The sequence below is a fragment of the Capricornis sumatraensis genome, chromosome 17 (genome assembly GCF_032405125.1).
Source record: "Capricornis sumatraensis isolate serow.1 chromosome 17, serow.2, whole genome shotgun sequence".
Classification (NCBI taxonomy): domain Eukaryota; kingdom Metazoa; phylum Chordata; class Mammalia; order Artiodactyla; family Bovidae; genus Capricornis; species Capricornis sumatraensis.
This window is the reverse complement of record NC_091085.1, coordinates 14,696,742-14,722,917: the sequence shown is the minus strand read 5'-3', so window position 1 is coordinate 14,722,917 and position 26,176 is coordinate 14,696,742. Positions and strand designations below refer to the sequence as shown.

General features: G+C 37.4%; 1 protein-coding gene across 1 annotated transcript in view; it reads right to left on the bottom strand.

Annotated features, from left to right (window-relative positions):
- Positions 1–26,176, bottom strand: part of LRBA (LPS responsive beige-like anchor protein) — a 746,329-nt gene that overhangs the window by 188,784 nt on the left and 531,369 nt on the right. Inside the window, exons 43-44 of the mRNA XM_068990001.1 lie at positions 20,703–20,818; positions 17,702–17,814 (exon numbers count right to left, since the gene is read on the bottom strand). Of these exons, the coding sequence (XP_068846102.1) occupies positions 17,702–17,814; positions 20,703–20,818 (229 nt within the window). The remainder of the gene's footprint in view (positions 1–17,701; positions 17,815–20,702; positions 20,819–26,176) is intronic.

The following is a 26,176-nucleotide window of genomic DNA, read 5'->3' as shown; positions in this document are numbered from 1 at the left end:
ACAGATAACTAATAAGGACCTACTGTACTCAGCACTCTGTGATGGCGTATATGGGAAGGGAATCTAAACGAGAGGATATATGTATATGTATAACTGATTCAGTTTGCTGTACCCCGAAACTAACACAACACTGTAAATCAAGTGTCCTCCAGTAAAAATAAAGTTAGTAAGGATATTCCCAATGTAGACCATGTTCTAAGCCATACACCAAATTTCAACTAACTTGAAGTCACAAAAAAGTATGTTTTCCAATCATAATGGAATTAAACTAGGAAGCAACAAGAGAAAGACATGACAAACCTTTAAACCTGTGGAAAGGAAACAACACTCTTCTAAAGAACCTATGGGTCAATGAGAAACTCAAGAATCTATGGGTCATAAGGAAAATCAGAAAATACATTGAATGGCATAAAAATGAAAACACAATATATAAAAATTTGTTGGACCTTACAAAAATCAGTGTTCTGAGGAAAATTTGTAACATTTAACGCTTGTATTAGAAAGAAAAAGAAGTTGGAAAGGAATAGTTTAAATCTTCCACTTTAAGATACTAAAAAAATAAAAAGAAAAGAAATTAAAATTGAATCCAAATCAAGTAGAAAGAAAAATAGTAAGGGAAACAAAGCTGAAAACACCACCAAAAAACACAATAGAAACATACAAAACCTACAGCTATTATTATACTTACTGATGAAAGAGTAAATGCTTTTCCCATAAGATAAAAGAAAAGGCCCTCTCGGCACTTATGGTCAGCATTATGTAATGCAGTGAGTATTCATGTGGATATGTAGGAAGTCCCCAAAAGTCTACAAAAAAGCTACTAGTATGAATAGTTGAGTCAAACAAAAGTTGTAAAACACAAGGTCAATCTAAAAAAAATTCAACTGTGTTCCTATAAACTTTGAAGAGTTTGAAATGAAAAAAGAAAAATTTAAGGATAAATTGAAACTTTTAGCATACAACACTAAAAGCCAAGAAACCTCAGATAGAAATTAAAGAAGACCTAAATGAATGGAAGATAAACCATATTTGTGGATTGAAAGATTCAGTATCACTATAATTTTTGGTAAAAATGGCCTACCAATTAAATGCAAGCCCAACCAAAACAGCAGAATTGACAAGCTGATTCCAGAAAACCTAGAGTAGCCAAAACAATTTTAAGAAAGAAGAAATAGCTGGATTCACATGACCTGATATTATGACTAACTACAAAACTACATACAGTAAATAAGACAGTGTGCTATTGATACAAGGATAGATTATGCTTATTGACCAGAATAAATTCGAGAAATAGTCCTATACATATACATCCAATTTAATCTCAATAGAGGTTCCCAGATAATTCATGGGAAAAGACAGTCTTTTCAACAAGTGGTATTGGAAGAACTGGACTTCCATTTGTAAAAAAAAAAATGAACCTCAACTATCATTTCACAACCATAATACATGATGTTGCTGTTGTTCAGTCGCTCAGTCATGTCCGACTCTTTGCGACCCTATGGACTACAGCACGCCAGGCTTCCCTGTCCTTCACCATCTCCCTGAGTTTGCTCAAACTCAGGTCCATTGAATCAGTGATGCCATCCAACCATTTCAATCTCTGTCACTCCCTTCTCCTCCTGCCTTTAATCTTTCCAAGCATCACGGTCTTTTCCAATAAGTTGGCTCTTTGCATCAGGCAGCCAAAGTATTGGAGCTTCAGCTTCAGCCTCAGTACTTATAATGAATATTTAAGGTTGATATCCTTTAGGATTGATTGGTTTGATTTCCTTACTGTCCAAGGGACTCTCAAGAGTCTTCTCCAGAACCACAGTTTGAAAGCATTTATTCTTTGGCACTCAGCCTTCTTTATGGTCCAACTTCCACATTCGTACATGACTTCTGGAAAAACCATAGCTTTGACTACACAGAGCTTTGTCGGCAAAGTAATGTCTGCTTTTCAATATGCTATCTAGATTTTTCATGATATAGACAAAAATAAGTAGCACCAGCTGCAACAATACCAGAGGGTAATAATAATTATGTTTGACACAATTTGTTCTTAGAAAAGTCAAACCATCGTCAGGTAATAAAAAGCATGTAATGAAAATCAGAAGATTTTAACTTTTTCAGTAGGACATTCTCTCAAATATTAATATATACATATATATGTGAATTTACCAGTCTCTTAGCAATAATCCTGTGAATGGTGCCCAAAACATGCTTAATAATCAATTACTTGAGTAAACACATTTTATATAATAAGGGTATTATAAATAAGTGTTTATATTGAATAAATGTGCTTACTCTAATAAGTGGATTTGGAGAATAAAGACTTGGACAGGAATGTGGACATGTGACTAAAAGATACATTAATACATTACTTATTTTAAAAAGCAGACTATTACACATTCACATAAATTAAGTTTTTACTGTCACAGGGAAATACAAGAATGAAAAGTTAACACAAGGATATAAAGAAAGCTACAAATGTATGCAGGCTTTTAAAAATGGTTTCTTACTATATTTACTCTCTTAAAAAAATGCCCCAGCCTGAAATTAGAAGTACAATTTCAGTACTTACTGAACATAAATTTTTTTTCAAGGTGTTTCAAAAAAAATTTTTAGACAAGTTTATGGTAGGTATATGCTCCTTACTTGGATCTGCCCTGGTACTCAGAGCACTAAACCAAGAAAACAGGAAGTATGACAGGATAAAACGGGTAACATCATGTAAATAAAATAATTTATTTATAAATAAAAATAAATGATCACTCCACACCCCAGTAACTTAACGATGATTTGAGAATAAATACTTAACTTTGAGAAGGATTACTGGACTGGCAGTGTGTTGCTGGTACATGTCAAGATTATTCATCTCCCTGACAGTAATATTAACCACAATCCATTTCAGTAACTTCAGTTTATCATTTTCTGACTAATGTTAAAAAAACAATGTCAGTGAAGGTTGCTTAAACTAAGTGTGGGCTTAACCCCTGTTAGAGTCATAAAAAAACTTCCACAAGGTAACTTCTAGCAAAAAAAAAAAAAATCTGCCATACATAGTACTACTAATTTAAAGATGCAAATGGTAAAAAATAGTTTGTGCAAAACCAATGGATTATTATCCTAAGTTAAAAAAAAAAACTGCAGCAAATCCTCTAAACACACCAATATATTGCCCCATATATATGTATGTGTGTGTATATATACATCTATATATGTTCTCATTTTGCTAAACTTAATTTTAAATTATGGGCAAAGTGTTGAATAGCCATACTTTAAACAAAATATATCACACTGTACATGTAATAATTTAAAGTTTTGAAAGGTCAGTGTATTCACGAAAAATTTTCTTCAGTATTGTAACAAATACTATATAAAGAGCAGTCTGCTATTCAGGGACCCTCAGATGAAGTACTCTGCTACAGGTCCTTCCTAATAAATGGAGGCAGGCTGACACAAGCCTATTTAAATCCAAAACTTTCCTACTCTAGTTACTGAATTTTATCTTTCCAAGCTATACCTCCTTTCACTTTGGATATGCCTTTTAGAAAGCATCTGTACTTACTCTTGACATTCTATAGTGATGTTTCCTTTTTCTGTTAATGCAATAGCTTTTCTCTATGAGGGTATTTATTCTGCTTTGCTTTTAAGGCTTCTGCTTCTTAAATTGTCTTTGTTTCCTCTGGTTTCTTTTATTGTTCTATTCAATTTAGTCTCTACCGTCCTTCACATTGAAGGCTGTCTTTAAATGCTTGCTAGTACTTGGTCGTATCTTCATTTCTAAGAATGAGGCACAAAAGAGCTGACTTCAGTCACTGAGTATAAACAGAAATGTGACTTTTAAGGAAGCAAAATCATATAGGCTCCAAGCAGGATCCCTAAAATGTCAGTACATTTGAGGTCTTTTCATTGAGACAATCAGTATGTCCAAAGAGTAACACAATTTTCCGCCTTACATTTTGGGGCTGGTATAAGCCTGGCTGTCGGAGTGCTGATATCATGACAGCAAAGGGGTCTGGGGGCCTTCACCCTTCAGTACTTAAAGCCTTCTGTTAATCCTCCTGCTTTCCATTCCTTACTCTTCAACTCCCCCTCTGCTGTTCTTCCTGTTCTCCAATCAGAAACTTGTCTGGCGCAATTTCTCCAAAAAGTAAACTTCTAGTCTTTTGCCAAGATAAAGGGAAAGGTAGCCCCATTTTGGGAAGAAGTAGACATAAATGCCACTGTTCAACCAAAACTATTCTTTCTAGTTGTACCTAAAGTCTACCAGATCAGTGATAGGGATGCAGCTGAGGCCAGATCCTAGCCTTCAACAATTAGGAAATCTATGTCCTTGGAGAGCTTCTTAACCTCACTATACCTCGGTTTCCTATGTGTAAAATAAAGATAATAACACATTCGTTACAGTGTGGTTGAAGGGACTAAAGAAGAGTACATATATAAAATGTTTTTTAAAAGCACCTACTTGAGATTCCCTCACAATCCTACAAGAAGATTCTAAACTTTCCCATATCATTCTTTTCGCTGATTGGACTATAAACTCCCCAAGGCCAGGGAATGTAATTCAAACCAAAATCTCTAAGATCCATGTGGCATATAACAGCATATTTGGTGCCAAGCTTGAAATATATTTAATATATTTTGTCAGCCAATAGAAAACAGCCAAGTGTGGGATAATTTTAATTTCTTTCTCTGTACTTATATTTTATTTAAATGCTTTAGGATCCACTATTTACCATTATAATAAAGTTGTTTTAACTTTGAATTCCTTTGGTTTAACTGAAGCCCAATAAATAAAAAAATATAGTAAAAGTTATAATGCCCATCATTTTAAAACAACATTCCCCTCCCCACCAAAAGAGTGTTCTTCTCCCTCTGTGACATCTAGATGGTATATTGATTCCCAGTGTATCTGTTGCAGAGCCCACTAAAAGGACTGGCATTTGTCAGAAACAGCACTTAAAATTTAAAGAGATAAAGAAGTGCTGTCTGATCAACAACAGTTAAATGTCCGGTAGTCAATCCCAGGTCAGGATGAATGCTGTATATTATGTGTGTGTGTTAGGAGACACATCTCACATATAAAAATACACAACCAGATGGTAGGAGATATGAAGGAGACAGGGATGGGGGAAATCATCTACTTGTGCTTTAAACAAAGAGAGAAAAAACCACAATAAATACAAGGATGAACAACAGCAACTAATCAGCAAGTAAATAAATTTAGGACAACCTTGTTCAGATCTTTTCATTTATTTCATAATCTACTCTTTAGAAACACTTTGATCCAGAGTAGAGCAATTTGCTTGTCTTGATTCTTAAGCAAAATAACAACTCACACTGTGCTTACATTCTGAAGTTTTAAAAAGGCATGATTTTTCTTATCCCTCTACCTTGAACTCTTGTAGCATTTTCCTTCATTTGAAGAATGTATGCTCTAACAAATAGAGATTATAGCTTGACCATTATAAACTACTGATTATAGTTTGACCATTCCTGCTTTCCCCCTCACCAATCTTCAGTTTATTTTTCAGAACAGTAACTTAGAAGACTATCTAATTTTCAGAAACTAAGAGAAACTATTACTCAATAAACAATCATTAAATGAAAAAGAAAATGAATGCTCAGGAAACATCAGGTATTCTCTAGAGTTAACCAAACATTCATCTTCTCCATAAAACAGGTTTGGTCAAAAAGGTGGAGGCATAACCTGGGACAAACACACCAGGAGGCAGCAACTAGGAAAAGCACTTTTCAAGCAATAGAATGCTGGTTGCACCTACCCATACACTTCAGCATAAGAGGTGAAAAGCAACTTGATAAAATAACATTAAAACAGACTCAGCAATTGATGCCAAGCACAGAAAGCAGAATAGCACACTGCAGTGTTTCCCAAGCTTCTGGGCCAAAATTCATAGCAAGAAATTTGTCATTTTAAATCATAACCCAGCACATACACACATATACACAAAGCTGTGTGCACACACTGTGCACAGTGTTTAAACTCTGGTTCTATCCACCATCTGTGTGACTTTGTACAACTGGTTTAACCTCACGGTGTATCAGTTTCTGCTCCTGTAAAAGATAGTAATAATACTACCTATCTTGGAAGGTGTTTGTGAGGGGTTAAAAGAATTAACATATGTAATATACTCCAAAGTGGGATGCTCTTATAGCTGAGTTTTCGTTTGCAAGATTTCATTTGGAAATTGGTTGGTCTATCTACTGCATTTCAATCTAACAAAATACTTGTTTTTTGGAACAGACATCCAGGTATATGGACCTCTCTGATAGCTCAGTTGGGAGAGAATCCAACTGCAATGCAGGAGACCCCACTTTGATTCCTGGGTCAGGAAGATCCACTGGAAAAGGGATATGCTACCTACTCCAGTATTCTTGGGCTTCCCTTGTGGCTCGGCTGGTAGAGAATCTGCTTGCAAAGAGGGAGACCTGGGTTTGATCCCTGGGTTGGGAACATCCCCTGGAGATGGGAAAGGCTATCCACTCCAGTATTCTGGCCTAGAGAATTCCATGGACTGTATAGTCCATGGGGTTGCAAAGAGCTGGACAAGACTGAGCAAGTTTCACTTTCATCCAGGTATATACATTAAATATTCCAAAATAACTATCTTCATCAGTTAGAAGAGAAATGATTGCACCTGATTATTTTCATTTTCCTCACTTAGAAAACTGGCTTACACAATCTCCTACTAAGGAAAAAAAGTCATAACAGCACAAAAAAAATCTTATTAACCCACCATGAAATCTCTGGTACTGAAACAACAGCTATTATAATTTGTTTTTATGGTATGACATTTTGTAAATATATTCCTGGCCCTGATTATAACTTCTTATAAAGAAAAGACAAAAAGAAAATATTCTTGTCTCTTTCAAGGAGGCTGTCAAAATATAAAACTAAACTCAATGTGTATTTGCAAAATATGGATTAATGTCACTCCAAAGTTTATGCATGGTTAGATCTGTCTTCTCATCAGTCAGAATTTTAGACTGGTGATGAAACAACAGGGAAACTGGAGGGAAAAAACAACTTCAAAGCCGATTTCTACTTTTTTTCAGCTTTAAAAGATTAAAGCATTATGTTAAATGAGGAGTTTCTCAATAGAAGAAAATAATAAACTTTCCTCACATTTTCAAACTAAAATAGATTTGATCTTAACAAATGACAATATTACACTGCAATTATTACAAGGAATATAAAATTGAATTCTTGAACTTCAAAAGGACATTTTTTACATTATCTGTCTCAGAACTTTTCTTTCTAAAGAGAATGATTAGAAAAATAATACAGAAGAAAGGCTGTTAATTACATTAATTCAGCTTCAGAAAGAGAATTCCTGTAAAACATGGACAAGATTACCAAATAAAACTGTAGTTTTGTATCAAAACTCTGGGGACATAAAATGGATATAAATATGCATAAATAATTCAGTTCATTTAAAAAAGCTAGTCAGGCTATATTATCCACTTAAGCATGAGGATAAGACCTGTTTATGATTTAAGTTAAGCTTTGCACACAATGTTTTCTTTGATTTCACAAGTTTACTTAAACAAATAGTAGTATTTGCTAAGGAGAAGGAAATGGCAACCCACTCCAGTACTCTTACCTGGAGAATTCCATAGACAGAGGAGCCTGGTGGGCTAAGAGTCGGACACAACGGAGCGACTTCACTTTCACGCACTGGAAAAGGAAATGGCAACCCACTCCAGTGTTCTCGCCTGGAGAATCCCAGGGACGGGGGACCCTCATGGGCTGCCATTTATGGGGTCACACAGAGTTGAACACGACTGAAGCGACTTAGCAGCAGCAGCAGCAGTATTTGCTAAATGTATACTGTGGGAAAACTTCCATATAATTCTAATATTTTTTGTCTTAATATATGTATTTTATTGATGTATAGTTGACTAACAATGTTTCAAGTGCACAGCAAGGTGATTCAGTTGCATATGTGCATATATGTTGTATATCTACTTTTTAAATTAGAAATCTAGCATTCTATTCATACCAAGTGGATGACACCTTCAAAGCAGCTCCGAATGCAGAAGTAAAAGGCACGCCTATGGTGTCTCCTCATAATGCAGAGAAAGAGAGAGTGCATGTGTGCGTGCACATCTGTGTGTGTGTGAGAGTGTATGTGTGTGTGCATACACACTCAGGCATGTCTGACACTTTACAACCCCATGAACTGCAGCCCGCCAGGCTCCTCTGTCCATGGGGTTTTCCAGGCAAGAATACTAGAGGAGGTTGCAATTTCCTTCTCCAGGCATATAATTCTATTATAATCATTTTTCTTACAGATACAGCTCATTTTATGTATGTGACACATTCCTGAAAATATGTCTATAAACAGATACTTGAAAATGGAATCACACTGGAAACATTGTGGCAGACCTTAATATCAATAGGAATGAGATATAATTTATAAACAATTTTATATGCACAGAGTACAATTTTCAAATATCATATATGCTTGCTTATTTTACTTAAAATAATTTAAGTCCAAACTCACTTATTTCCATCAATAGTTAATGAAAACAATTAGTATGAGTAGAATTCCATTTTTATGAACTTGAAAGACTTTTGTAGCATTTGAGTTACTGCTGCTTTACAGGAGAGGAGATGTTAGTTGTAACTTATGTGGTTGAGTATTAGAGCTCCCTACTTCTTCCAGCTCTGCTAATCACACCACTGTTGGCTATACAATATGTGCTGTTCAGCTCTTGTTGAAAACACTTTTTATAAATATTCCTTTGTCAGCACAAAAAGCAATTCTTTCACAAAATCTCTTATAATATAAAAATGGATACTCCTACAATTAAAGGCACTAAATCAAAAAAATGATATTTTTATGTCTCTGTATAGTGGATATGGACATTTATGGATAGATGGTAATGAAAATGACTCTTTCGCTTTGGTTCTGAACTCCCCTCCCCTTCTTACTTATAATCTAACGAAATAAAAAAAGCAAAATTACTATTGGTCCTTTAGTGGGACATTAAAATACCTTATTTATCACATACAGAGATAAGTTATAAAGGCATTAGTTAAAACAGCATTTTACACATCCAGCAAAACTACTTGGCAAGGTCCTTAGAAACAGCTGTAACATACAAATAAGATTCAATTTTAATAAAAGATTCTGTTTAGCTGGCAAGTAATAACTGCATTTTGCTGATACCATTTCATTGGATTCTCATAATGAAAAAATTCATAGGGCCTACTTCAAAAAAATTGTTCTGAAGGCTTTCTTCTGGGCATGTAAGACTGTTAGTGGGATAGAGAACAAAGATAAGGGTCAGTGAACAGACCTTTGGCAAGAAGTGGTAGGACACGCCAACGGGGTGGGAGCACTTGTTCAGTCCAGCGGTGGCAGAGGAGAGAAATACAACCTCAGCAGGAAAATCCAAACAGCCTCCCAGCTATCACCATTACAGCCTGTTCCATTCAGATGTGAACATGCTCCTGGTCCACAATCCATCCAACTACTCACTGCGCCTTAAAGAGCCTACAAAAAGCCCCCCAAAGCACAAAGCCTCTTAAGCTATGTGCTTACACGGAAGTTCAAACTGGAGGACTGAGTTTAAGGAAAACAAGGGAGTTCTTCTAGATGTCGAGAAAGGGTATATATTTATTTTGTGAAGCAAATTTTATACTTTAACAACTTAATGAAAAATGAGATTTTTACTTTCCCACACATAAAATTCAAATAAAGGAGAGACAGTGGGATATAACAGCCTGAGAATTAAAGAGCTGTCCAGAGTTTACTATTAACCTACTGCACGGTTCACGACACAAGTCAAATACAGTCCTCATTTTTATTAGACAAGAGAGTTCTACAGGTTCCAGTGAAATACACAGGGTTTTAGAACAAATACAGCACCTGAATGTAAGTAAGACTTTCCTTTTTTCGTTTTCTTTAAAAAACTCCCCTCCCTCCCCCCCAAGAAAAACAACAAGAAAATATTTCTCCATTTATTATTCCTCACAGTCAATGGGGCACCAGGGAACTTCTGCTGATCTGGGCCACATCTGGCTGCTCTTGGCTGTGCCTGCTCCTGAGTCTGCGGTCAGCTGAGGGCTACATGGTGTGGGCTGGCCTCAGCTCGCACAGCTCAGCCATCCTCTACGTGTCAGTCTTGACCCTGCAGCTAGTTAACCAGGGCATGTTCTCAAGGAGGTCAAAGGGAAGCAAAAGCAGAAACATGCAGGTGCTTTTTCAAACTTCTATTTTGTGTTTAGTTTACTAACCAACTCTTTTTTCTCCTCTTACTGGCCTCCTTTTTCTTTTTTTCTTAAATTGTGGTAAAATAGTCATAACATGAAATTTATCATTTTACCCACTTTTACGTGTACAGTTCAGTGGCATTAAGTACTCAGGCTGTCAGGCAACCATCGCCACCTTCCATCTCCAGAACTTGTTTTATTTTGCAAAACTGAGACTCTACTCTCATTAAAGAAGTCTCCATTCCTCACAACACACTCAGGCCTTGGCAACCAGCATTCTACTACTATCTCTATGAGTTTGATTCTTCTAAATGCCTCATGTGAGTGAAATCATACAATAGCTGTCCTTTTGTGAATGTCTTGTTTTACTTAGCATAATGTCTTCAAGGTTCTTCCACACTGCAGCACGTGTCAGAGGTCCCTCCCTGGTAAAGGCTGAACAATATTCCACTGTATATGTGTACCACCTTCTGTTTACGGACTGCTTCCATCTTTTGGTTAACTTCCTAAAATATGAAAATGGGTATCCAAATATATCTTCAAGTCTCAGCTTTTCTCTAGGGTACATACTCAAAACTGGAATAGCTGGGGTCTTTCCTATGGCTCAGGGGTAAAGAATCTGCCTGCCAATGCAGGACATGCAGCTTCCATCCCTGACCTGGGAGGACCCCACGTGCTATGGAGCAACTAAGCCCCTGCGATAAACTACTGACCCTGTGCTCTAGAGCCCAGGTGCCACAACCACTGAAGCCCATGCTTCGCAACAGGAGAAGTTACTGCGTGTGAGAAACTGCACGCCGCACCTAGAAGGTAGCCACCGCTCACCGCAACTGCAGAAAAGTCCGCGCAGCGACAAACACCCGGCACAGTCAGAAATAAATGAAATTATATTTAAAAAGTGGACTAACTGGATCTTAAGGTAATTCCTTTTTTTTTTATTTTGAAGTAATTGCCATACTTTTTTCCACATCAGATTTACAAGTTTACATTCCTACCAGCAGTGCACATGGGTTCCAATTTCTCCAAATCTTTACCAATACTTGTTATGTTAGGTTTATTTATTTTCTAATTAAGCCACACTACCAGGTGTGAAGTGGTATCTCATTGTGGTTTTGATATACGTTTTCTAAACATCAAGTAGTGTCTGAACACCTTTTCATCTGCTCATTGGCTATCAGTATAACTTCTTTGAAGAACTGCCGAGTAAAACTCCTCACCAATTGTTGAATCAGATTGTTTCGGTTTTGTTCTATAATCTACAAACTAATCCCAGATAAGGCTTTCTTTTGAAAATGAAAACTCTCCTTTAAAAGTGAAAAAGGAGATACACAAACTTCTACAATTTCTTACCACAATCACAGAAACTTACCACAACCACAGAAAACTAGCCAATCTGATCACATGGACTACGGTCTTGTCGAACTCATGAAACTAAGCCATGCCCTGTGGGGGCCACACAAGATGGGCGGGCATGGTGGAGAGGTCTACCAAAATGTGGTCCACTGGAGAAGGAAAGGGCAAACCCTTCAGTCTTCTTGCCTTGAGAACCCATGAACAGTATGAAGGCAAAATGATAGGATGCTGAAAGAGGAACTCCCCACGTCACTAGATGCCCAATATGCTACTGGAGATCAGTGGAGAAATAACTCCAGAAAGGATGAAGGGATGGAGCCAAAGCAAAAACAACACACAGTTGTGGATGTGACTGGTGATAGAAGCAAGGTCTGATGCTGTAAAGAGAAATATTGCATAGGAACCTGGAATGTTAGGTCCATGAATTAAGGAAAATTGAAAGTGATCAAACAGGAGATGGCAAGAGTGAACTTTGACATTTTAGGAATCAGTGAACTAAAATGGACTGGAATGGGTGAATTTAACTCAGATGACCATTATATCTACTACTGTAGGCAGGAATCCTTTCGAAGAAATGGAGTAGCCATCATGGTCAACAAAAGAGTTCAAAATGCAGTACCTGGATGCAATCTCAAAAACGACAGAATGATCTCTGTTTGTTTCCAAGGCAAACCATTCAATATCATGGTAACCCAAGTCTATCCCCCAACCAATAATGCTGAAGAAGCTGAAGTTGAATGGTTCTATGAAGACTTACAAGATCTTCTAGAATTGACACCCAAAAAACATGTCCTTTTCATTATAAGGGATTGGGATGCAAAAGTAGAAAGGCAGGAAACACTAGGGGTAATAGGCATATTTGGCCTTAGAGTACAGAATGAAGCAGGGCAAAGGCTAATAGAGTTTTGCCAAGAGAATGCATTGGTCATAGCAAACACCCTCTTCCAACAACACAAGAGAAGGCTCTACACATGGACATCACCAGATGGCCAATGCCGAAATCAGACTGATTATATTCTTTGCAGCCAAAGATGGAGAAGCTCTATACAGTCAGCAAAAACAAGACCGGGAGCTGACTGTGGCTCATATCATGAGCTCCTGATACCCAAACTCAGACTTAAATCAAAGAAAGTGGGGAAAACCACTAGACCATTCATGTATGACCTAAACCAAATCCCTTATGATTATACAGCGGAAGTGAAAATTAGATTAAAGGGACAATATCTGATAGACAGAGTGCCTGATGAACTATGGACAGAGGTTCATGACTTTGTACAGGAGACAGGGATCAAAACCATCCCCAAGAAAAAGAAAAGCAAAATAGCAAAATGGCTGTCTGAGGAGGCCTTACAAATAGCTGTGAAAAGAAGAGAAGCGAAAATCAAAGGAGAAATGGAAAGATATAAGCATCTGAATGCAGAGTTCCAAAGAATAGCAAGGAGCGATAAAAAGCCTTCCTCAGTGATCCACGCAAAGAAATAGAGGAAAACAATACAATGGGGAAGACTAGAGATCTCTTCAAGAAAATTGGAGATACCAAGGGAACATTTCATGCAAAGATAGGCTCAATAAAGGACAGAAATGGTAGAAGATAGAAGCAGAAGATATTAAGAAGAGGTGGCAAGAAGAATTTTGACTACTATTTTTCCAGTAGTCATGTATGGATGTGAGAGTTGATCTATAAAGCAAGCTGGGCACTGATGAATTGATGCTTTTGAACTGTGGTGTTGGAGAAGACTCTTGAGTCCCTTCGACTGCAAGGAGATCCAACCAGTCCATCCTAAAGGAGATCAGTCCTGGGTGTTTCTTGGAAGGACTGATGCTGAAGCTGAAACTCCAATATTTTGGCCACCTGATGCGAAGAGTTGACTCATTTCAAAAGAACCTGATGCTGGGAAAGATTGAGGACGGGAGGAGAAAGGGACGACAGAGTATTAGATGGTTGGATGGCATCACCAATTCAATGGACATGAGTTTGGGTAAACTCCAGGAGTTGGTGATGGACAGGGAGGCCTGGTGTGCTGCAGTTCATGGGGTTGCAAAGAGTCAGACACAACTGAGCAACTGAACTGAACAGAACAATTTCCTAGTTCTAAGTACTATACCTAAGTACTAAGTTCATTTGAAAAGATCCTGATGCTGTGATAGATTGAGGGCAGGAGGAGAAGGCGATGAGAGAGGATGAGATGGTTGGATGGCATCACCCACTCGATGGACATGGGTTTGGGTAGACCCTGGGAGTTGGTGATGGACAGGGAGGCCTGGCGTGCTGCAGTTCACGGGGTCGCAAAGAGTTGGACACGACTGAGTGACTGAACTGAACTGAACTGAAGTACTATACCAGGCACCAAAAATATAGAAATTAAAAAACTAAATCTTTCTATTCAACGATTTCCCTTAATAGGAAACAGAGAAGAAAATGTAAAATTATAATAAATTATGTAATGCACTAGAGAAGAAGAATATAGAGAGTACTGCGCAAGTACAAATTTTTTGATGATGGGAACAGCAACAGCAAAGGCACAAAAGGTGAAAGAGAACATGAAGCAATATAGCATCAGATGACGACAGCAAAGGTATGGGGCAGAGGCAGAAGAGGTGCTGATCAAACAGGCAAAGGCTAGGGCCTAAACACCATTGTTTGTCATGACGAAAATGTTGACCTTCGTGCTGATACCTCTGGTGACTACTTCAACTAGACTTTGGGGAGAATCAGACTGTACCCTGTGCATACAGATGAAGTTACTCCTGGACATTCCTAATGTTATCAAGCCAGGACAAGAGGGTACACCTGAGACAGGCAAAGAAGGGAACACTCTTCCTCCAACATCAAAAAAGGGGAAATCTTGGATTCCGCGTGGAGGACACCGGATATGGTGAATAAATTAGAACCTATCTTGCAGTAATCTGCAGAGTAGGCAGTGATCCTCAGACTGAGACTATAAATTGCTTAGAGCCTGTACTTCTGATGTGATTGGGTACTCAGTAAAGCTTTACTTAAATACTTCACTAAAGCCTAAAACGGATTTGAAAGAGTTAAGGGACGGGACTATGTACAATCTTAGAAAGAAGTCTCATGTTCTGAGAACTCCAGAGTGACCTAGAAGGATAACGGAGCAACAGGGGCTCAGGAAATAGGTAGGGGAAAGGCAGCAAAGAACCTCCAGGTTAGACTTGTAGACTATATAAACATTCTTCAGGTACTGAAATTTCTAAGAGTTGTAGGAAAAAGACTGGACTTTCTGACTGACTGAACAGATAGGAGCAGGGGTACAGTGTTCCTTTTACATTAAAGGAATATTTTTTGCTTCTAAATTCTTCATGCTCCTAAATTTAACTGGGGGAATCAGTTTCAACTCATGAAGTGTTTCATCTTAGTTTTTCTTTCCTAGGTCTTTCTGAAGGGGCTAGAAACAAAGATAAATCCAGCAGCAACCCTGGAATAGGAAATGGCAACCCACTCCAGTACTCTTGCCTGCAAAATCCCATGCTCAGAGGAGCCTGACAGGCTACAGTTGCAGAGTTGAATATGACTGCGTGATGAGCACACACCTGTAGCAACAAGGACAATGGTCCAAACTGCGTGTTTCACATACATTTCCATGTAAAAGGACTCCCACTAGGGTGCCTTAAAGAAATAAATGATACTAAATACTAGAACTGGGCCAGAAAATGTGAGGGTTAAGACTAAAGCACCTTGTTATATCAGAGAGCATGGAAGTTTTCAGACTACTAAGACTGTATCAAAACAACACAGGGACAACTTGAAGAAACTCCCCTTGATCAAAGCAGGAACAAGAGATCATCAATGAAAATACTAACTGCAGTGGGTTGAAACATCAAAAACACTTCAGTTTTGTGTACAAATTCCTAAAGATAAATATTTTTTAATTAGGTTTCATTGGAGGGTGTTGGGAACCAATTAATTGTTTTAAAACCTGGTATATAAAAAGAAACGTTTATCCTGCCTTTCCAATGTTATGTGCCACTGAAAAACTTAATAACAGATGAAGGGATGTCATCTCTTTAGAAAATGGTTCCAAATAATACATGAAATAAAAGTGATAGAATTTAAATACCATGATTTTGCAATGCCTACTGAACTAATGAGTTCTGGCATTAAATATGACAAAAGAAAAGTAAATTAGAGGGGCTTTCCTGCTGGCTCAGTGATGAAGAATCTGCCTGCTGATGCAGGAGACATAGGTTCAATCCCTGGTTAAGGAAGATCCCACATGCTGGGGGGCAACTAAGCCCAAGCACCAAAACTACGCTCCCTGTGCTCCAGAGCCTGGGAGCCACAACTACCGAGCCATGTGCGCCAACGACTGCGGCCCTTGTGCCCTAGAGCCCTGCTGCGCTGGAGATGCCACTGCAGCGAGAAGCCCAGGAGCCAGAAAAAGAGCAGCCCCCGCTTCCCGCAACTAGAGTAAAGCCCACGCAGCAACGAGGACTCAGTGCAGCCAAAATAAATAAAATTATAAAAACAGCAAATTATATAGTACACGTCCTCTGACAGAAGAGTGCAACAGTTTCCTATGAAGCAGTTTTGCTAAAAAAAAAACCCCGATTCTGAATTCTATAAAACTCTGGAATCAACTACCAATTTACAAGGAATATAGGAGACACAGAAACCTGTAGATTATGCCACACAGATGCAATAAGCAAAATCCACACTATGAGAAAATGTACAAGACAATATACTTCTTCAACTAAAAAGTTGGGGGGTGGGGGAGATGAAAGAGAACGCCACAGAATAAAAAGACTTAATTGCAATGTGTGGTTCTTGTTTGTATCCTGACTGAATGTAAGAATTAAAGATTTTAAAATTTAAAAAATAAATAAATAAATAAATAAAGGAAAAAAAAAAAAAGAAACTAAATACAATTTTGAAAGCCTACCGGGTATTTGATGATATTAAGAAAGTACTGTTAATATTTTTAAATTTGTTAATGGTATTTGATGATATTAATTCAACCTACTGGGTATTTGATGATATTAAGAAAGTATTGTTAATATTTTTAAGTTTACTAATGGTATTATGGTTGTACTCTGGAAAGTTTTTAGAAGTATATACTGACATATTTATGAATGGAATGATATGATGTCTGAAATTTGCTTCAAAGTAATATGGGAAAGGGGAGAGAAAACGAGAGTAAAAATAAAACAAGAGGAACTACAGGTGATAATTACTGAAGCACAGTGATTGACACGCGAGAATGTACCTGTTTCGTCTACTTATTATTATCCTGTTTGGTCTTCTTCTGTATATGCTTGGAATTCTCCATTATAAAAAGTGAAAAAGAAAAAAGAGGCAATAACCTCATTTTTTAATCACAAAATGATTTATTGAAAATTTATGACAGAAAAGGAAACTTCTTAATGATACTTGAAGATATGAGAAATGTTTATATAATAACCATTGTGTATAATATAAGGTAATTATTACTTACTTATATGTGGTAAATTAGGGGTAGTTTTTGTTTTTTTATGTATGTGTTTCACATTTTAAAATGTAATACAGTTAGAATTAATTTTTTAGAACTTGGAGGAAATGTCATGTACATTTTATTATTTAATTCACTTAATACATTTATTGTATTTAATAATACACACTCTATACTTGGCAAGAGGGAAATAATGGTGAACAATGAAACAAGAAGAACCAAAACAATGAGGTAGAAAAATATGTGAAATGCAGGTCATTTTAGATGCTTTGACAAGAGGAAGGGATCAGTAACAGTCTCTATGAGGTAGTGTCCCTGAAGGGCTGAGAGGGTCAGCCATTCACAGAGCAGAGATAAATGTTCAAGGCAGAGGAAGCAAAGTGCGGAGATAAGAAAGAAGCATTCTGTATTCAACAATAAGCCAAGAAAGGTTTAAGCACTGAATCTGTGGAATTCAAACTTTAATTGCCATCAAGGTTATCATGCATATTAAATTTCTCTGTTTTAAATTTGAGAATAATGAAAATACATTTAAAAGATAAATATATTAAAGTTATAATATTAAAAAGTTTTTTTAAAGTGTTGTGAAAATAAAGATAATCAGTTTTCTTTTTATATGCAAGATAATATATAATATTTTATACACAGTATTTCAGATGAACTAAGAAATTACCTTGGACAAATCTCTGAAGTTACTTGGCAAAGTAAGATCCAGTTCTTCCGAATCATAATTAGTAATGACCCATGGAAAGACAGGATACTGATTTAAGTCATTGTAAGTCCGTCCTGGAAGAGGGAAAGAAGTCATTCTTAATTTAGAATAATAAGATGATAAACATTCTGGAATATATTTTATTAAAAATAACAAGAACAACAATTTCTGAGTGCCAAACACTGTTCCCGGTGCTATCATTTATTCATTATTTCATTTATTTTTCACAATAACTCTATGAAATTAGGATAACCCCATTTTACAGATAGAAAATTGAGGCACGTTTATGTAACGTGCCCCAAATCACGGAGCTAGCAATGGTTGAACTATATTTAAATCTAGATACTCTGTACCCATGCTAATGTTCTTATAAATTCCACAACTATTTTTATTATTTGAAACCAAAAAAATAATCTTCACTAAGAATTTAAAAAACAATTTCCTATCACCTAAGAGTTTTTCAAAACCAGAATCCTTTCTCTGCCATTAATTAACTAACCAACTAATAAACCAAGTTCAAGTGACTTAACCCCTGTGGGCATTCATTAGTCACCTGTAAAATGATTGATGAGTTATTCCAAATAACTCTGAAATTCCTGTGAAAGCTTTCAAATTCTATGCCCCTTTGAATATAATTCATGGTATCATCGAGGTTGCTTATTTAATTCCCAAATGATGCCACACAATCTTCTATGTTTCTTCTAAATCAAAGACATTCAATGACACATTCAGGTCTATTAACAATATGAATAAAGAGCAGCTTTCTGAATATCACCACTTTAGGGAGGCAGGCTCAGTAGGTGACATCACTGTTTCCAGAGTAAAAATGCTGCCTCCACCATTTTATTAGTCTATAACCTGTATTTACCTAGATTTCATGTGAACAAACTTTTATGGCTAACATACAAGGGAGACAAGTGTATTAATATGCTTGAATTCCTTTCTTACAGTGTATTCTGTCCCCTTCTTTCTTTCCCAGTTCTCAAATATATACAGATGTCGTATCAATATACAGCTCAGTATCACACTAGCTCTCCACACAGATTCTCAGTATCTAAGCCTTCCTCGTGATTTGATGTTTTTAACATTTTATTTCATTCTATTCATCATGAGCTTGAGGCCTATTAGTAACAGAGTTCTTCCTTGACTGACTTGAAAACAGTCTTACAAAATATGAATAATAGGATAATTTTAATTCAGATGTAATTATCATACTTCATATTTCTGTCAGTTTTAATTTCTCCCAGAAAAATAAATGAACTTAATAGCAAAAAGCAGCCTATTTTGATATCCCTTTTCTCTTGCATTTTTCTCTCCTTCTGATTGAGATCTTATCAACAGTAAGATAAAATCCTATATGAAGTTATCCTATCTGCTTAAATAATCAAGTTTATTGTACCTACAGTAATAGAGTACATACCTGCTCATTAATTAAGTTAAATTCAGTATATAATTATGGAATGCCTGTGTTTAGTCGCTCAGTCGTGTCCAACTCTTTGTAATCCTATGGACTGTAGCCCAACAGGCTCCTCTGTCCAGGGGGATTCTCCAGGCAAGAATACTAGAATGAGTTGCCATGCCCTCCTCCAGGGAATCTTTCCAGCCCAGGGATCGAAGCCAGGTCTCCTGCACTACAGGCAGATTCTTTACCGTCCTGAGCCACCAGAAAAGCCCAAGAATACTGGAGTGGGTAGCCTATCCCTTCTACAGGGGAAGTTCCCAACCCAGGAATTGAACCGGGGTCTCCTGAATAATTATAGGCAGATTCTTTACCATCTGAGCCACCAGGAAAGACCAATCTACACCTAAGGTTCTCATTTAATCTCCAACCATTCAGTCCTTAAACTTTTTTGCTTATTTTGAAAATGAACTCCTATAAAGTAACCTGTAAGTTCTGAGATGCTAAAGCCTAAGGCATGACCTGTATTCATTCTGAATTGCCCCTCACCTCTGAATCACATTCGATACAGAGGCCTACGCGTTTCCCTCTCCCTCTCCCGCTGTATCTCAAGCCATTTGTTTCAACTTAGTTCTCCTACTAAGTCTACAATTTCTGGGACCACTGATTCTCTTCTCTTCCTTAACAACTTTCCTCTCTCTTTTTGTCCTGCCCAAGAGCAGTCCCCAGACCTTATCTCACTGCTTTCTGCATCATCTGGCTGGTAATCGCATCTCTATCTCTTGGTGATTAGTCTCTATGCATCTCTCTATGCAGATGAAACCCAATGTCCTTTCTCTAAGCTCCAAATGCCCTCTACCCTTCAGCATCTCCTTTTGATATATTGTATGCCTTGCTAGCACAGTAAAATCATCATCTTTCTCTAGATCAAATTTTTCCCTTCTTTTTCCTTTAACAGCACCACGGTTTCCCCCCCATGATTTAGAACAGAAGCCTGGAAGTCTTTTCTGACACTTTCTTCTCATTTACTCCCAGCATTCAGTCTGCTGGATGGCAGATGGTTTGTACCTTGTAAATTCTTGTGTTATCTAATCCTTTGTTTTAATTCCTACTGTCACCTCTCTAATGCAGGCCCTCCTTACTTTTTATGTGTAACTGTCTCCTAACTTTTGCTCTCTACCTAGACTCTCGCCCCCCTTCTTTATCCTTCACACTGTTTCCAACTGATATTGCTCATTTGTTCAGAAACTGTCAAAAACTTCCCTGTGAATTGACTGCTAATTCCTCAAATTGAGAGAAAATCTTTCATAATGAATGTCTCCACACAATCTTTTTAGTTTTCATTTTCATCATACCTTTATGAATACATGTACACACACAATACACTAATAATTATTCTTTAGCTATGCTTTTTCCTCATCTTCGTATGTTGCTTATGCTTTCAGCTTTACACAGAATGACTTCATTCATATGAATACTCAAAATAATCTAATAGCACAATTAGTAGCTTATCATTTGAAATAAGGCTATATAGGCTTATTACCGCATATAGGCTTCAATTACCTGCTACTGTGTTGAGAAACATCAAGTACTCAAAGTTTGAAATCTCCCTGCGCTGCCATCGCTGGGTCATATTAGAAGCTTTAAAAAGTTGGCGGGGACGAGCTAATGAGATGCGCCTGCAAGAAAAAGAATCTGATGTGGTACCAATTTAAACTTAACATTAGTTATATCAATAATAAATCATGACTTCTGGGCTCATTCAAACTGATGTATTTATATTAATGAACGCTAGAGGTGTTTCAATCTACAATTAATGCTTAAACAAATGATTTGCATGAGCCACAGGTCTATTATCCATGTTCTGTTCATTAAGGTAAGCTGTCATTACAAAACCATTATAATATCTAGCTCTATAAATTGATTAATAACAGTATGATTAATAATTCACTGCTTTACTGGTTTAAGAGCTATTATAGTTACTAAGAAATACATATAAAATTGTATACACATCTTTATCAGTTTTTATAGCCATCCCTTAAAGTTAACACATTTGTACATTATTAATTTAAACATCATGTTTTTCATACCTATCAGAGGAAAGAGGAGTCACTCTTCAGGTGCCTATTCATGGGTTGGGATAAAGGTAAGGGAAACTATTTTTTTTAATACCCTAACAATATATCAAGTTTTCTATTTTCTTAATGTAATATAAATACAAAAGGACACAACTGACCAACACTAAGTAGCAGTGGGAAATAGGTGGCAGGATTAAATACCACATGTGGAGCCCAGAATCTCAGAGAAGTATGCTGTGATAGTTCTTCCTACCACTAAGGACAAGATACCTATTTTTTTTCAAGCTTAATTTGCAAAGGTATAATTTACACACCATAAAGTTTATGCATGTAAGTGTACTATTCAATATTTTTAAAGTAAATTTCTAGAGTTGTGCAATTATCACCACAATGTATTTTGGAACATTTTGATCACCACAGAAAGTTGCCTTGTGCCTATCTGGAACTAACGCTTAATTCTACCCCTAGCTGTAGGCAACTATCAATCTGCTTCCATCTGTATGAGCTGGCCTTTTCTGAACATTTCAGACAAATGTAATCAGACATCATGTAATCTTTTGCATTAGGCTTCTTTCACTAACCATAATGTTTTTCAGACTGATCACTGTGGCAGCATGCAAAAGCAGTTCATTTCTTTTGATTGCTAAGTAGTATTCCATTGTATGAATACAGAATACACATTTTAAAAATTCTTTCACCAACTGATGGACATTTAAATTATTTCACTTTTTAGCTATTACGAAAAATGCTAATAGGAACATTCATGTACATGTCTTTGATAAACATGATTGTATTTCTTTGGGGTAGATTACTAGGAGTGAAACTGTTGGGCTGTACACTGACTTTAACTTTCTGAGAAACTGCCAAATGGTCTTCCATTATCCTTTCCAACAAACAATGATTGATGTTTGAATTTTTCCACAGCTCTGCCAAAACTTACTATTGTATGTAATTTTGATTATAGCCATACTAGTGAGTGTAACGGAGAAGGAAATGGCAACCCACTCCAGTATTCTTGCCTGGAGAATCTCGTGGATAGAGCCTGGTGGGTTGCTGTCTACGGGGTCGCACAGAGTCAGGCACGACTGAAGCAACATAGCATGCATGCATGCACTGGAGAAGGAAATGCCAACCCACTCCAATATTCTTGCCTGGAGAACCCCAGGGACAGAGGAGACTGGTGGGCTGCCATCTATGGGGTTGCATAGAGTCGGACACGACTAAAGCGACGTAGACGTAGCAGCAGCAGCAGCAGTGAGTGTAAACTGATATCTTATAATTTTAATGTACACTGTTGAATTTATTTTAATGTGCTGCTTAGCCATTTATTTTCTTTGAGGAAATTACCATTCAGATCTTTCTTCATTAACTGGGTGGCTTCTTTCATCCTATCAGTTCAGTTCAGTCTCTCAGTCGTGTCCGTCTCTTTGCGACCCCATGAATCGCAGCACGCCAGGCCTCCCTGTCCATCACCATTTCCCGGAGTTCACTCAAACTCACGTCCGTCGAGTCCGTGATGCCATCCAGCCATCTCATCCTCGGTCGTCCCCTTCTCCTCCTGCCCCCAATCCCTCCCAGCATCAGAGTCTTTTCCAATGAGTCAACTCTTCGCATGAAGTGGCCAAAGTACTGGAGTTTCAGCTTTAGCATCATTCCTTCTAAAGAACACCCAGGGCTGATCTCCTTCAGAATGGACTGGATGGATTTCCTTGCAGTCCAAGGGACTCTCAAGAGTCTTCTCCAACAACACAGTTCAAAAGCATCAATTCTTCAGTGCTCAGCTTTCTTCACAGTCCAACTCTCACATCCATACATGACCACTGGAAAAATCATAGCGTTGACTAGACGGACCTTTGTTGGCAAAGTAATGTCTCTGCTTTTGAATATGCTATCTAGGTTGGTCACAACTTTTCTTCCAAGGAGTAAGTGTCTTTTAATTTCATGGCTGCAGTCACCAGCTGCAGTGATTCTGGAGCCCCCCAAAATAAAGTCTGACACTGTTTCCCCATCTATTTCCCATGAAGTGATGGGACCGGATGTCATGATCTTCGTTTTCTGAATGCTGAGCTTCCAGCCAACTTTTTCACTCTCCTCTTTCACTTTCATCAAGAGGCTTTTTAGTTCCTCTTCACTTTCTGCCTTAAGGGTGGTGTCATCTGCATATCTGAGGTTATTGATATTTCTCCTGGCAATCTTGATTCCAGCTTGTGCTTCTTCCAGCCCAGCCCAGCATTTCTCATGATGTACTCTGCATATAAGTTAAATAAGCAGGGTGACAATATACAGCCTGGACATATTCCTTTTTCTATTTGGAACCAGTCTGTTGTTCCATGTCCTGTTCTAACTGTTGCTTCCTGACCTGCATATAGGCTTCTCAAGGGGCAGGTCAGGTGGTCTGGTATTCCCATCTCTTTCAGAATTTTCCACAGTTTCTTGTGATCCACACAGTCAAAGGCTTTGGCATAGTCAATGAAGCAGAAATAGATGTTCTTCTGCAACTCTCTTGCTTTTTTGATGATCCAGCGGATGTTGGCAATTTGATCTCTGGTTCCTCTGCCTTTCCTAAAACCAGCTTGGATATCTGGAAGTTCACGGTTCACATATTGCTGAAGCCTGGTTTGGAGAATTTTGAACATTACCTTACTAGTGTGTGAGATGAATGCAATTGTGCAGTAGTTTGAGCATTCTTTGGCCTTGCCTTTCTTTGGGATTGGAATGAAAACTGACCTTTTCCAGTCCTGTGCCCACTGCTGAGTTTTCCAAATTTGCTAGCATATTGAGTGCAGCACTCTCACAGCATCATCTTTCAGGATTTGAAATAGCTCAACTGGAATGCCATCACCTCCACTAGCTTTGTTCGTAGTGATGCTTTCTAAGGCCCACTTGACTTCACATTCCAAGATGTCTGGCTCTAGATGAGTGATCATACCACCGTGATTATCTTGGTCGTGAAGATCTTTTTTGTACAGTTCTTCTGGGTATTCTTGCCACCTCTTCTTAATATCTTCCGCTTCTGTAGGTCCATAGCATTTCTGTCCTTTATCGAGCTCATCTTTGCATGAAATGTTCCCTCTTTCATCCTACACTGAGTTGTAAAAGGTCTCTATACATTCTGGATACAGTTCCTTTACGAGATATTTGATGCACAAAAATTTTCAATCTGTGACTTATCTTTTCATATATTTAAGTGATGTATTTAAAGCACAAACATTTTAAATTTTGATTAAATCCATTTTCTAATTCTTATGAACAGTGTATTGATGTTCATTTTCTTGTCTGTGACTTTCCAATCATTATAGAAGTATTTATTTAAGTGTTGGCAACTTTGTTAAAAAGCAACTGACCATAAATGCAAGGGTTTAGTTTATTCCTTTATTCTCAATGTAGTTTCATTTTCTCAAGGTAGTTTCATTAACTTATATGCCTATCATTGGATAAATAGCACACATTCTGATTACTGTGGTTATGGTAAGTTTTGAAATCAGATAATTTAAGTTTTCTAATTTTGTTCTTTTTCAAAATTGTTCTGGCAAATCTAGATTCATTGTATTTCAGCTGAATTTCTCTCAAAAAGTGTACTAAATTTTGATAGGGATTGTATTAAATGTATAGATCTGGGGAGAACTGACATCTTTATACTGAACCTTCTGATCCATGACTATGGAACATTTCCATCTGTCGATGTTGTCTTTAATTTCTAACACCCATTTGTTTTACATTTTTCATTGTAAAAACTGTACATGTCTTTGTCATCTAGCAGAAAGACATTTCTAATCTGGATGCCTTTGCTTTTCCCCTCCAGCCCTTCCTTTCTTATCACACAGGCTGAAATCCCCAATGTAATGTTAATAGAAGTGGTGAGAATGGAAGACATTTTAGCTTTCATGACCAGAGGGGCAAAGCATTCAGTCTTTAAACATTAAGTACAGTGTAGCATGGGAAAAGTATGGGACTTTTTGGTGGCTGCTACTTACCTGTTTATCCTGTATTCTATTAACTATGTGCCTAATACTGATTTTCAGATTTAAACCAATTTGAGTTCCTGTGATAAAACCCATATGGCTACTTTATAATCTTTTTTGTACACTGCTGGATTTGGTTTGGCAATATTTTGTAAAGCATTTTTGTATATGTTCATTAGGGTTATTAGTTTATAGTTTTTTCTTGTGACATCTTTGCCTGGCATTGATATTAGGGAAAAGATGGCCTCACAGAATGAGTTGTTAAGTGTTTCTTCCTGTATCTTCTGAATGAGTTTGTGAAGGCTTGGTATTTTTATAATTTATCTATTTAATAAGATAGGTCAGTTAACCCATCTGGGCCTTGACTCTTCAGTAAGATTTTTGAATTCTAATCCAATGGATCTGTCACAGGTCTATTCAGAGTTTTAACTTCTTCTTGAGTAAGTTTTGACAATTCTGAGTGTCCAGGAACTTGTCCATCTCATCTCAATTGTCTTAATTTGTAAGCTGATCTTTCCTGCTAATGTTCTTAATTTCTACATAGTCAGCAGTGCAGTCCCTTCTTTCATTTCTGACTTTGGTAATTCATGTTACCTCTTTTGTTCATTGTTAGGCAAAGTACGTCAATTTTATTGAGCTTTTCAAAGAATCAGCTTTGCAAAGTTCTAACCTGTTACATGTCCACAAATTCTTTGCTATTTTCTCTTTAAGAGAAGGAACTTGATTCTCCTACCAAGGAGCCTGGGCTGTATTTAATAACTCTCCTGAAACAAGTAAGATGTAGCAGAAATGATGGCTTGTGACTATCAAGGGCAGGTCATAAGAAGACAGTGGGGCTTCTACCTCACTCTATCTAGGATCAATTGCTCAAAGTCATGAACTCACTCAAAAGCAGCCTATGGTGAGGCAGGCTTGGCACAGACCAGAGTCCTACCACCACGGGGCAGGGGACTATATCAGCTTACAAAGTCCTCTAGCCCAGGATGACTAGAACTCT